The sequence below is a fragment of the Aquarana catesbeiana genome, linkage group LG03 (assembly GCF_042186555.1).
Source record: "Aquarana catesbeiana isolate 2022-GZ linkage group LG03, ASM4218655v1, whole genome shotgun sequence".
Classification (NCBI taxonomy): domain Eukaryota; kingdom Metazoa; phylum Chordata; class Amphibia; order Anura; family Ranidae; genus Aquarana; species Aquarana catesbeiana.
This window is the reverse complement of record NC_133326.1, coordinates 166,975,191-166,989,587: the sequence shown is the minus strand read 5'-3', so window position 1 is coordinate 166,989,587 and position 14,397 is coordinate 166,975,191. Positions and strand designations below refer to the sequence as shown.

Sequence of the window (14,397 nt, the reverse complement as noted above, 5' to 3'; positions counted from 1 at the left end):
CAGGACCTTAATGTGCTTATTCTTGAGCCACTCCTTTGTTGCCTTGGCTGTTTGTCATGCTGGAATACCCATCCACGATCCATTTTCAATGCTCTGGCTGAGGGAAGGAGGTTCTCACACAAGATTTGACGGTACATGGCCCAGTCCATAGTCTCATTGATGCTGTGAAGTTGTCCTATCTTCTTAGTAGGAAAAAACCTCCAAAGCATGTTTCCACCCCCAAGTTTGATGGTGGGGATGGTGTTCTTGGGGTCATTGGCAGCATTCCTCCTCCACCAAACACAGCGAGTTAAGCTGATGCCAAAGACCTTGATTTTGGTCTTATCTGACCACAACACTTTCATCCAGTTCTCCTCTGAATCATTCAGATGTTTGTTAGCACATGTACAGGCCTGTCTGAAGTTTGCTTTCTTGAGCAGGGGGACCTTGTGGAGGCTGCATGATTTCAGTCCTTCGCGGGGTAGTATGTTACCAATTGTTTTCCTGGTGACTATAGTCCCAGCTGCCTTAAGATCATTGACAAGATTCTCCCATGTAGTTCTGAGCTGATTCCTCACCGTTCTCATTACCATTGAAACTCCATGAGGTGAGCTCTTGCATGGAGCCCCAGACTGAGGGAGATTGATAGTTATTTTGTGTTTTTTCCATTTGCGAATAATCGAACCAACTGTTGTCACCCTCTCACCAAACTGCTTAGCGATGGTCTTGTAGCCCATTCCAGCCTTCTGTAGGTCTACAATCTTGTCCCTGACATCCTTGGACAGCTCTTTGGTTTTGGCCATGGTGGAGAGATTGGAATTGGATTCATTGCTTCTGTGGACAGGTGTCTTTTATACAGGTAACACGCTGAGATTAGGAGCACTCCCTTTAAGAGAGTGTTCCTAATCTCAGCTCGTTACCTGGATTGAAATCACCTGGGAACCAGAAATCTTGATGATTGATGGGGGATAAAATACTTATTTCACTCATTAAAATGCAAATCAATTTATAACTTTTTTGAAATGCGTTTTTCTGGATATTTTTTGTGGTTATTCTCTCACTGTTAAAATAAACCTACCATTAAAATTATATACTGATCAATTCTTTGTCATTGGGCAAATGTACAAAATCAGCGGGGGATCAAATACTTTTTCCCCTCACTGTACCTGTATGAGTAGTGAAAATGAAATTTAAAATTAAAAAAAAAAAAGTTGTGAGGAAAGCCCAATCATGCGACTTGACCATCTCTCCTCCAGAACTCTCTGCTCTGCTTTACGAAGAAAAAGAACTTCATAGGGCAACAAATCTCCACATCGCAGCCTATATTTTATACATTTTTTCATCAACTTTAATAGTGTTTTAAGATCACAGGTAAATTGTTTGAACTAATGTCATTTTCTTGTTATCAAACATTGTGTTATTTAGAGATAATAGATAGTTCAGTGTATTTTTGTTTAAATAATTATGGCAATATTAATTAGTCCACACTGGCTTCCTTTTTTGTGTGAAGGCCTCTATTCCTTCTTGGCCATCCTTTAGGTCAAGGTTTTCAAGCATGACTTGTGACGTAAGCTCATACGCCTCTTCTAGGCTTTGTGAAATTTGCTTATAAAAAGTAGCTTTTCCCAGTGCAACTACAGAACGGCTGGCCTTGCAAATTTTGCTAGCGATCCTCATTGTTTCAGTTTCTAGGTTCTCTTCAGGCACCACTTTACTGACAAGGCCATGCATTAAAGCTTCATTGGCTGATATTGGTTCACCTGTAAACAGCATTTCCAAGGCAACCTGAAAGATTAAACAAGTGTGAAGAAAAAGTGGAAAAAGTCTCTCCACTGCAACAATCTAACAATCAGTATAATGTAAATGAAACAAACCACAAAACGTTAGATGGATGTGCAGGCTTCTGTTGTCCAAGTATGCATTTTTACATCCCTAGCACCCTTCTCTAGTTAGGCTGCTAGGCTAAATTTAGTTTTTGGCTTCACTGTAATTCATTGTACAGCAATTCATTGTTTTTGTCCGGGATTCCCAGCTGGGTGTTTGATTTTCCCTAGCTGTTTCTTGAAGGCGTGTCCAGAATACAGAGCAGGGAGTGTCAAATATCCAGTATGAATATTTATCATGCCTCAGTCAATCCCTGGAAGGATGCATACAGAAGGTGGCTGGGGAGGTGATTCATGTTTGGGAAGCCTTTCCAGAGTGTTCATTCCTCTCCAGGGAGTGTTCCAGTTTCCCTGGGGCTGTTACCCCTGGAAGACAGCTAGTGAGACAAGCAATGGGCCTCAGCGGGTGCTGGGCTGAGGGTCCTGGTAAGACTAAGGGATTATTGTTGGAAGGCACCATTCTGAAGTCCTGGTCTGGAGGAGGATCTTTTATTTCCCTCACAGAGCATCTCCTGGTGGAAGCAGGACGGTGGTCAGCTCATGGGATAGTGCGAGTAGGACCTGATTTGGGGTTTTTATGCGTGACTGCAGTTTAGAGAAGCTTGATGAGAAGCTGTGTTCCTATTATTTTTTTGCTATCGTTTGGAGTATCCTGATCCCTCTCCTGTTAAAATTATTTAGCAACAAATTCTAAAAAGACATCCCCTAGACTGAGCCTGAATTGTCAGTGTGCATGGAACTGTGCTTGTGTCTGGTAGCCTCTGTACCGTGTGGAAGACCTGGGTATATTGTCAGTGGCCCCTTCGGGGATCAGCACTGCACATAGCGAAGATGAACGGCAGACGCCCTTGATTCTGGGATTATCTGGAAAGAAGATGCAATAAGTAGAAAAAAAAATTCAGCCAGTGAGTTAACTATTTCAATTAGAATATGAGGGTAGTGCGTGCTGGTATATTGATGTATTAAACTGTCACCCAACCTAGCTGAAATCAAGGGTTTTAAAAGAGAAGTATGTCCAAAGCTTTTTTGTCATACTTTTCTTCTGGGTCACAGGAGTGCATTTACTTGTGTAATCCTGTGATCCAGAATCAGCCGATCCAGGTTCTGCAGGGATCCCAACGATATTATCAGGATCTACCCAGTTCCCTGACCGGTAGCTAGCTCAGCCTCTCAGTGCACTACTAAGCCGCTCCTGCCCCTTCGAGGGCCTGATGCTCCAGTGAAAGCTGAAGGGGAAGAGCATAGAGCAGTGACTGACTGTCACCGCTCTCTACTTAGTGGAGACAGAGAACTGAGTGATCAGCGGTCAGGTAATCACTCAGTTCTCAGGCTTAGAACCCAGTGGGGGACAGTTGCAGCAATGGATCGATGCTGCAGCCATATAGGCGAGTATGTGTGTTTTTTTAAATCATGAACTTCAGTTTTAATCAACTACAGTATGTCTATAGGGTACATTTAGCAGTGATTGGGCTTCTGCACCTGAGGGGTGGATTCGCAGCAGTTTTCTGTTGCGGCAGCTGTAGGTTCCGGTAGGGTGCATGATTCAGCGCATCACACAACTCACTTTCTTTTTTGAACAAACTTTATTTAAAGTACACAAAAGTGACACTTCATTCATGTCACTGTACAGCAACGAAGTGTGCTGCAATGATGTACAGTGACATATGATCCTGTCCAGTGCACTGCACAATGCCTGCTTTTTATCTCAGTTTACTGCAGAACAGCCGTGGGCTGCTTTGCAGTGTGAATAGGACACATAGAAAAAAAATGTGTTCTGTGTGTCCTAGCGGCGACGGTCATTCTTCCAGTGCATAAATACTCCAGTCACTGCACACTGTAACAATGTGATTGAATTTTACCGTATAGCAGAGCCAAATCATTTATTTTCAGGGCACTTAAGAATAACATTCTAGTACACTGCAGTATTTAGTCTTGCTGCACATGGAATTTCTATATATACAAAACCCCATGAAGTCTAGCAGAAAGTGTGCTTATTTGTTAAACAGTCAAAATCCAGTAAGGAAGAGGGACTACAATTGGATGCTTATTTGTGGATCAGGTCACAACAAGACAGCGGCAGTGCACAAGCAATCTGCTATTTTTTTCCACACCGATAATGCACAGTCTTCATATACATAGTAGACATTTTGGATGATAAAAACCACAGGAATAAAGCAAGCCTGGGCTGGCTTGCTTTTTGTGGTTTTAAACCAGCAATAATAAAAATAGATGAATGCTAACCTTTCTTGGCACGGCTCTTCCCAAAGCAACAGCAGGAGTGGAGCAGAAAAGTCCAACATTCACACCAGGTGTAGCAAACTTGGATCTGTCAGATGCCACAGCTATGTCACAGCTGGCAACAAGCTGGCATCCTGCGGCTGTAGCCAATCCATTAACTTGAGCTATAACAGGAACTGGAATGGTCTGGATTGTTTTCATAAGCTGCAAACAACAACAATCTTTATTAACCACTCAAATACAGTATATGGTTTACCAAAACGGAAAGCAGAAAAGATCTTGTGATTTATGTACAGGCTTACTTAATGTTGATTTCAATTAGTAAAAACACATGTAACACTAACATTTCTTGACATGACCTTTCCCATAATAAAAAGTCAAAAACCCCAAACTTTAAGAACAATTCAAGCACATTATCCAATAAACCCAAAACTGAAGTCTTAAAGGGAAAAATCAATTTTCACTGCATCTTATGAGTTACATAAAAGTACCCTGTGCCCTGGAGCTCTTAAAGGGGTTGTAAAGGTATACATTTTTTCACCTTAATGCATTCTATGCATTAAGGTGAAAAAACTTTTGATAATACCGCCGCCCCCAGCCCCCCCGTTTTACTTACCTGACACCTCAAAAACTCGCCTGCTCGTTCCCGTCCTCCATTCAGCCGATCAGCCTGGTCGCTGATTGGCTATAGTGGATGGATTGAAAGCAGCGCAGCCATTGGCTCGCGCTGCTGTCAATCACATCCAATGACGCAGCGCGCTGGGGGGCGGGGCCGAGTGATACAGCGAGCGGCTATAGCCGCCGGCTGTATCACGGGAGCCCGCCCGCAATAATGAACCACCATGCGAGGGAGCTCGCATTAAGGTGGGTCGTTATTGCGGGGAGGAGCTGAGACAGCCGCCGAGGGACCCCAGAAAAGCAGGTTCGGGGCCACTCTGTGCAGAACGAGCTGCACAGTGAAGGTAAGTATAACATGTTTGTTATTTTTAAAGAAAAAAAAAATTACCTTTACAACCCCTTTAACTCTATTCACAACCCACACACAAAGCTGACAAACGTTGAGTGACACAAGCTCAACTGGGTCTTCAGCAACATAATATCAAAGGTCAAACATCGCTGCATATGGCTGCCAGGGGATGCTTTTATGTTTTTCTGCTAAAAGTCGAAAATCCTTCAAGAGGGTAGCCTACCTAATTAAAGTATACCCGTCAAGAAAAAAAATATATATATAAAAAGACTGCCAGTGCTGGCTTCCTTCTGAAGATGTTAGCCCCTGGCTGTGCCTGCATTTGATACATTTAAGTCAGAAACCAAGATGCTGTAAATGAGTGTAAGGATTCCTTGTCTCTAAGCTTGTTCTAGATCAATGACTTTGAAAACACTGATGTACTGGTATCAGCATGGAAGTCAAAAAACTACCATTCCCAAAAGGAAAGATCAGCAATGGACGACTACGTAATTCTCATATGACAGGTGTACGCAAGACTGAACAAATCAAAAGCATTTATCTTTTCAATAGTTACACATAGGTTTGTACGTAACTTGTAAGTTCCCTAACACACACACACACACACACACACACACAAATTCAATCAAATGTAAATTAAAATGAAAGAATGCTGAGAGAAACTGAGGAAAAATACATTTTAAATGAAAATATATTCTTCAAAGTTGTGAACAAACACATTTCCAAATGTTACACATCATACATGTAAATGTTTTTGTCTATTCTTGCCCACTTTTTGAAATGTTTTGCATTACAGGAGCCACGTGAATTCACAAACTATATAGTGCATTTACGCAGCACTTTTACATATATATTGTACATTCACATCAGTCCCTGCCCTCAAGGAGCTTACATTCTAAAGTCCCTAACTCACATTCATACATACTATGGCCAATTTAGACAGGAGCCAATTAACCTACCAGCATGTCTTTTGAGTGTGGGAGAAAAACGGAGTACCCGGAGGAAACCCACGCAGGCACAGGGAGAACATGCAAACTCCAGGCAGGTAGTGTTGTGGTTGGGATTCGAACCAGTGACCCTTTTGCTGCTAGGTGAAAGTGCTACCCACTACATCCCTGTGCTGTTTCTGATGAGCCTACAAATAACCATTACATGCACAAATGGAAACTTATTTTAAATAGAGAATTTATGATAGAGCAATGGGGCAACATGGAGTCAAAACTTTGTACTGTTTAAAAAGACAACCAATTCAAAATCCTCTACCGTTGGTATCATCCCACTGCCTTTTTACAACCCCTCTATTCTAACATATCACACTGCAGTTGGAGATGCCTTAGGCACTGGTAACATTGTTCCATTTAATCTGGATCTGCTCTTATCCACACTTGTTTGCATACTTGACTCCTGCTTAATTTGTCCACCCACCTGCTGGGTCTTCCACCCGTCTAATGTGTCTAACAATGCCATAAAGTTACTCATACATGTATTACACTCTTGACTTATATGGTCTTATCCAACAAGCTAAGCTTAAGGAAACTGTCATAACTATAATGAACAATACTTTAGCCAAATATGAACAAGTAGGGTATCACATGGTCTACTTTAATAATCAAAATCAAGACCATCACAACAAAATGCTTTTAAATATGCAATATCCCGTCTTCCATTGTGTCCCATTCCACCTCACTTTAACCCTCCTTTGCCTAGTCAGGTGAAGATAATCTTCATATTCCTTTCTACACTATACACCTTATTGGCTACAATAGCTTTAGGGACATGTCACCAAGGCTTGGGCTCAAGCCTCAAGCCCCAACCCCCAAGCCCACTAGGTCTCTGAACAGTTGAATGATCTGTCTACCACATAAACTGAGATCTTCCTGCATGAAACTCCAAATTTGCAGACAGGCTACATAACGGCAGAATGTTGTTATCGCCCACTATAGTGCTTACCGTCATGTTTAATATCTGTTACATTCTCCAAACCTCATACCCATTATATGCACAAATCTGAAAGTTGACCTTTAACCCCAAATCCCTGATTTAACCCCCCCCCACCACCAGAATAGCATGGTGTTGCTATGGTGACACTGAACTACTCTGATGAAAGTATGTCATTAAAAAAAAATGTTTTTTTATATTGAATATAAAAAACATAATTTATTTAACCTACTGTCACCAGTCAGTATCCCTGATCACTGCCACACCAGTCATATAACAATGCTGTACTACACTAGGGGCAGAATGTAAAAAGTAAAATAATAAAAAAAAAAAAAAAGATATTACAATTTCAATAAACTCCCGCTGCCTATTACTAAATACCTTGAATTGTCTACTTTCCAAAAAGGGGACATTTGGGGGGTATTTTTTATTGTCCTGACATTTTAAGGGCCTCAGGATTGACCCGTTTTCAAATATATATACCATTTTTACCAAGACATGTAGCAGAATACATTTTGGCCCAAATTTACAAAGAAATTTGATTTCATTGGATAAGTTTTATAAAAGAAAGTAGTAAACATCTTTTTTTTTCAAAAATTTCGGACTTTTCTTGCTTATATAGCAAAAAAAAAAAAACCCAGTGGTGATCATATACCACCAAAATAAAACTCTAGTTGTGTGAAAAAAAAAATTAAATAAAAATGTAATTTGTGTAGAGTGTTGCATGACAGCGTAATTTTATCAGTTAAAGCAGCACAGTGCTGCACAGCAAAAAATGGCCTGGTCATGAAGGGGGGAAAACCTTCCAGAGTTCAAGTTGTTAAAGTGATTGTAAAGTCTTATTTTTTATTTTTAAATAACAAACATGTTATACTTACCTCCTTTGTGCAGTTGGTTTTGTACAGAGCAGCCTGGATCCTCTTCTTCTTGGGTCCCTCTTTGCTGCTCCTGGTCCCTCCCTCCTATCGAGTGCCCCACAGTCAGCAGCTTCCTATGGGGACACTGGATCCGAGTCACAACTCTGTGCGTCCATTCAGACACGGAGCCCCGCCCCGCCCCCTCTCTCCCCTGATTGGCTGACTGACTTTGATTTACAGCCACTGGAGCCAATGGTGCTGCTGCTGTGTCTCAGCCAATCAGGAGGAGTGTCCCAGACGGCTTAGACATTTGTGGAAATCGCTCGACAGAGATGGGGCTCAGGTACATAATAAGGAGGTGCTGGGGAGGCTACTGCACACAGAAGATTTTTTATCCTAATGCATAAGATGCATTAAGATAAAGAACCTTCTGCCTTTATAACTCCTTTAAAGATGCACTTGGCCATGAGTGTCACAGAGATTTTCTAATAGCGTCAATCAAACAATGCAAAAAAATCTATCTTCATACAGAATAAAATAAAAGGATAGTGTTTACCTTGACACAAGCATTAAATACTTCTGTGTGATAAGCTTTTCCTTGTGCAGATGTAAACTCTTTCAGATTATGTCCAGAAGAGAAGACAGGGCCTTCAGCTTTAAACCAGACACATAAAATAAATGTTTTTGGTTGTGTGAGAACTTAAAAACAATATCGTATCACATTTTTTTCCACAATCTCTGATCTATACATGGCTGCAATTGGAACATTTTGTTCTCAGGTTACTGAAAATCGGAAGGCCAGGTACACTTTACACAAGGATCAGGTACAGGCCTTAAGTGAGCATATCAGTTAATAAAATATGACACACAATACGCCTAAGGCACCAAATGTCAAATGTGAAATCATTCTGTATGTCTTGGGAGCCTCTCATTTCTAGGAACATGTTATACAAAAAAACTTAATTCTAAGCCTGTCATAAAAATAAACCCCCCTACCATTCAATTGTACAACGCAAACTTCTCAGTTGTCTACAGAAGTTCTCTGTACTAAGATGCTGTATGCTGATGGTGGTGTTTTTAGAGAGGGCACATTTTGGATTAGTGTTATGTATGGCATGTGCTTGGGAGTTAGGAGACTATTAGGACTATTAATAGACTATTTTGGGGTTAAAAAGTACTTGCGCTTACAGATAACCTCTTAGATACTAAAAAGATGGATTGGCTGGTGGTGGTATGAGGACCAAACAGGCAAATTATTTTATAACTTCCTCATATGGTGAAGATCCAGTCTTTTTTACTTCCTAATGGTTGCACATACAATTTAATGCTCATACATCCTACTGCTTAAATAATAACTCCATCCAGAACTTTTCATTTTGTTTTGGTAGAGGAATAGTATGAGTGTACCATTATGTTAAAGCGGTAGTAAACTCAGACAATCTTACTCCAAATCTGCAATATGCAACTTCATGTTGCTTTTTTATATTCATTTCGCCCCATACAGTATGCAAATAAAACATTCTTACTTGCGCCAATAAACTTTTTCTGAACACTCCAGCTTGTATGCAGCTGCCACCATTATAAGTCCTTTCTTCCGCACCCAACAGTAATGTATTTCCACCCTCACTCTTTCTCTGTGTCCATAATCCTGCGCATGCGCATTATTCTCCACAGCCAAGCCTCGTTTTCGTTTCCGGTTACTATGGAAACTGTGTCCAGCAAAAAGGAGCCAATCCTGCTGCTGCCCAGCTTCTCAATGCGGAAAGAGTGTTGTGGGATCTCAGGGCTGACACCAACATTAGGAAATGACGCAGCCCTGGCATATACACAGCATAAGCTTGCTGGAAAAATAGGGCTAACAGCGCATGCACCGGTCACGTCATTGAAAAGAAACAGAAGAATTACACCAAAAAGCAAGCAGGTAAGAAGCGATAAAGACAGAGCACATGGTACTATAGGCTGCACTAATTAATTTTAAAGAAACTGGTTTGAATGGGTTTACAACCGCTTTAACACAGCAGTGGCAAGCAAAACTTAAAGGTGAATTTCAGGAAATCAGCAACTTTTCAAAAAGTGCAGACCCACTATGAGTTAAATCCAATTAAATGCAGGTCATCTTCGGGACTTCTCTCTATCACTTGTATGTGACAGTTTTTTTGCAGTTTTTTAGAGGATACACTCTGGCTTTGAGAGGAAAGAAGCACACAGATCAGGTACAATTGTGCCTTCTCTCAGCTGTCTATTCACAGAAGACTTTGTCTTTTATGAATGAATTCACATAAGACAAAGGCTTCTGTGAATGTCCAGAAGGAGTGGAGGGGCATGTATAGCAGTTCCAGTGACTCTGCTCTTGAAGGACCTGAGACCACAGTGAGCAATGTTGGAGCTTCAGAAGTTATCTTCCTGGAGCACAATAAACCTGTCAGATGTGAATAATGGAGAAAAGTCTACAGGTGGCAAGCACCTCGTTAGACTTAACTCATGTTATGCCTGCTTTTTTTTTTTTTTTTTTTTTTTTACAAAGTATCTGAATCCCTGAAATTCAGCTTTAACTTCTCACTTGACAGAGTATGTATTTCACTCTTGGTTTCTCATGCGCCACCACTACTAATCAGCCAGAAGTTATCAGAATATATACCATTTCTAAAAGAAACAAGTACTGATGTCAGTAACAGAGGGAGGTTATAGGTCTCTATTGTCCATTGAGGGACACAGCTTGATAGTTAAAGAGTAACTCCACTTTTGTTGAGGAAAAAAAAACCCAATCCCCTCTGAGTGATCAATGTACATTGCAAGGATTTTCACAAGCTTTGTTGCAAACTCATACCTGTTTCTGCTTTGTAGAAACAACTGTTTGTTTGGCCATGTCTTTTACATACTGATCATGAATGGCTGTGACTGGTTCATTATAACAAGGTGATGTACTTTCAGGGTTTTGTTAGGAAAAGTTGCAGTGTTCGCATACTTTTAGATGTAATTAACCCTTATGGAGTGTATCCCGATTTACATGTCGCTTCTGGGTTCATTCTAGCTGAGAAAGATCAGAGAATGGATGTTCTCTGGCCCGCAGGTGGGACAGCAGAGTCTGGATAGCATGGCAAGGAGGTTTTATGCTTGGGGGGCACACTCTTGGGGTCATAGAAAGTAATTGGCTAGCTGTACAGCTGCTCGATCACTTTCAATAGAGAGCCGACAGTTGGCTTGTGAAGTTTACACACTTTTTCAGGTGGCTGCAGCTGCCGGGTGTGTGTGTGTGTGTGAAAAACCCCCACTGCCACTGTCATTAGGTGGTAGTGGTAGGAGGGTTAAGAGACTTAGGTTTATACTACCGTCTAGGTTGCTTAATATCATCAAGCTGTATCCCTTAATGGAAAAGTATACTAACAAGGTTCAAACAAATGAAACATTTAAATATATAGATACCTGCAATCACAATGACTCTTAAATTCATATCATCAACTTCATATGAAATATCTTTCTGAAGGGACTGCAGCATGGATAGTGATAAGGCATTACGTTTCTGTGGATTATTCATAGTTATTTTCCTGTATAGAAGAACATTCATTTTAGTCTCAATTTACAAATGGAAAAAAGAAAATTAATTGCATCTGTCCTTTAAATTAGAGCTCCACCCAAGACTTCCACATTCGGCTAAAGAGAAGATAAACAATAAGACAAACAGCAATGATGATGAACGATGTACAAAATGATGTAACCCTCAGTAAAGAGAACTCGTGTAATAGCCGACTCCAGTAATCTAACCTGTTGTTACGAGTTACTGCTTTCTGCACTTCCTTTTTGGCTTTTCTAATGTTTAATAAAATAATCCTTAACCACTTGCTTACTGGGCACTTAAACCCCCCTCCTGTCCAGACCAATTTTCAGCTTTCAGTGCTCTCACACTTTGAATGACAATTACTCAGTCATGCAACACTCTACCCAAATGATTTTTTTGTCCTTTTTTCCATACAAATAGAGCTTTCTTTTGGTGGTATTTGATCACCTCTGGGTTTTTTATTTTTTGCGCTATAAATGAAAAAAGACCAAAAATTTTGAAAAAAAAAGAATTTTTCTTAATTTCTGTGATAAAATTTTGCAAATGGTTAATTTTTCTTCATAAATTTTGGCCACAATTTATACTGCTACATATCTTTGGTAAAAATAACCCAAAATTAGCAGAAATTATTTGGTCTGTTTGAAAGTTTTAGAGTCTACAAGCTATGGTGCAAATCATAAAAAATGTATCACATCTGATTTACTGGTGGCCTATCTCATTTCTTGAGACCCTAACAAGCCAGGAAAGTACAAATGCCCCCCAAATGACCCCTTTTTGGAAAGTAGACATTTCAAGGTATTTAGTAAGAGGCATGGTGAGTTATTTGAAGTTGTAATTTTTTCCCACAATTCTTTGCAATATTAAGATTTTTATTTTTTTATTTTTATTTTTTCACAAAATTGTCATTGTAATAACTTATTTCTCTCACATGGCATGTGCATACCACAAATGACACCCCAAAACACATTCTGCTACTCCTCCTGAGTATAACGATACCACATGTGTGGGATTTTTTCACTGCCTGGGCACATACAGAGGCCCAACATGCAGGGAGCGCCATCAGGTGTTCTAGGAGCATAAATTACACATCTCATTTCTCAACCACCTATTACACTTTTGAAGGCCCTGGAGCACCAGGACAATGGAAACACCCACAAAATGACACCATTTTGGAAAGCAAACACCCCAACGTATAATCTATGAGGCCTAATGAGTCTTTTGCACGGTTCATTTTTTTCCAGAAGTTTTTGTAAAATGTGGAAAAAAAATGAAAACGCATTTTTTTTTTACACAAAGTTGTACGTTTATAAGATATTTCCAACACATAGCATTTAGATAGCAAAAATGACACCCCAAAATACATTCTGCTATTCCTCCTGAGTATTACGATACCACATGTGTGGGACTTTTTCACTGCCTGGCCACATACAGAGGCCCAACATGCAGGGGAGCACCATCAGGTGTTCTAGGAGCAAAAATTACACATCTCATTTCTCAACCACCTATTACACTTTTGAAGGCCCTGGAGCACCAGGACAATGGAAACACCCACAAAATGACCCCATTTTGGAAAGCTAACACCCCAACGTATAATCTATGAGGCCTAATGAGTCTTTTGAACGGTTCATTTTTTTCCAGAAGTTTTTGGAAAATGTGGAAAAAAATTAAAACGCATTTTTTTTTACACAAAGTTGTAGGTTTATAAGATATTTCCAACACATAGCATTTAGATAGCAAAAATGACACCCCAAAATACATTCTGCTATTCCTCCTGAGTATTACGATACCACATGTGTGGGACTTTTTCACTGCCTGGCCACATACAGAGGCCCAACATGCAGGGGAGCACCATCAGGTGTTCTAGGAGCAAAAATTACACATCTAATTTCTCAACCACCTATTACACTTTTGAAGGCCCTGGAGCACCAGGACAATGGAAACACCCACAAAATGACCCCATTTTGGAAAGCTAACACCCCAACGTATAATCTATGAGGCCTAATGAGTCTTTTGAACGGTTCATTTTTTTCCAGAAGTTTTTGGAAAATGTGGAAAAAAATGAAAACGCATTTTTTTTTTTACACAAAGTTGTAAGTTTATAAGATATTTCCAACACATAGCATTTAGATAGCAAAAATGACACCCCAAAATACATTCTGCTATTCCTCCTGAGTATTACGATACCACATGTGTGGGACTTTTTCACTGCCTGGCCACATACAGAGGCCCAACATGCAGGGGAGCACCATCAGGTGTTCTAGGAGCAAAAATTACACATCTCATTTCTCAACCACCTATTACACTTTTGAAGGCCCTGGAGCACCAGGACAATGGAAACACCTACAAAATGACCCCATTTTGGAAAGCTAACACCCCAACGTATAATCTATGAGGCCTAAGGAGTCTTTTGAACGGTTCATTTTTTTCTAGAAGTTTTTGGAAAATGTGGAAAAAAATTAAAACGCATTTTTTTTTTACACAAAGTTGTATGTTTATAAGATATTTCCAACACATAGCATTTAGATAGCAAAAATGACACCCCAAAATACATTCTGCTACTCCTCCTGAGTATTACAATACCACATGTGTGGGACTTTTTCACTGCTTGGCCACATACTGAGGCCCAACATGCAGGGAGCACCATCAGGTGTTCTAGGAGCAAAAATTACACATCTCATTTCTCAACCACCTATTACACTTTTGAAGGCCCTGGAGCATCAGGACAATAGAAACACCCACAAAATGACCCCATTTTAGAAAGCTAACACCCCAACGTATAATCTATGAGGCATAATGAGACTTTTGAATGGTTCATTTTTTTCCAGAAGTTTTTGGAAAATGTGGAAAAAAATGAAAACGCATTTTTTTTTTTACACAAAGTTGTACGTTTATAAGATATTTCCAACACATAGCATTTAGATAGCAAAAATGACACCCCAAAATACATTCTGCTACTCCTCCTGAGTATTACAATACCAC

At 40.1% G+C, this 14,397-nt stretch overlaps 1 protein-coding gene across 1 annotated transcript in view; it reads right to left on the bottom strand.

The window, feature by feature from the left end:
* Positions 1-1,304: 1,304 nt before the first annotated feature.
* The window catches only part of ECHDC3 (enoyl-CoA hydratase domain containing 3), a 35,774-nt gene continuing 22,681 nt past the window's right edge, over positions 1,305-14,397 (bottom strand). Inside the window, exons 2-5 of the mRNA XM_073619486.1 lie at positions 11,286-11,407; positions 8,419-8,516; positions 4,104-4,304; positions 1,305-1,764 (exon numbers count right to left, since the gene is read on the bottom strand). Of these exons, the coding sequence (XP_073475587.1) occupies positions 1,453-1,764; positions 4,104-4,304; positions 8,419-8,516; positions 11,286-11,407 (733 nt within the window). The 3' untranslated portion in view covers positions 1,305-1,452. The remainder of the gene's footprint in view (positions 1,765-4,103; positions 4,305-8,418; positions 8,517-11,285; positions 11,408-14,397) is intronic.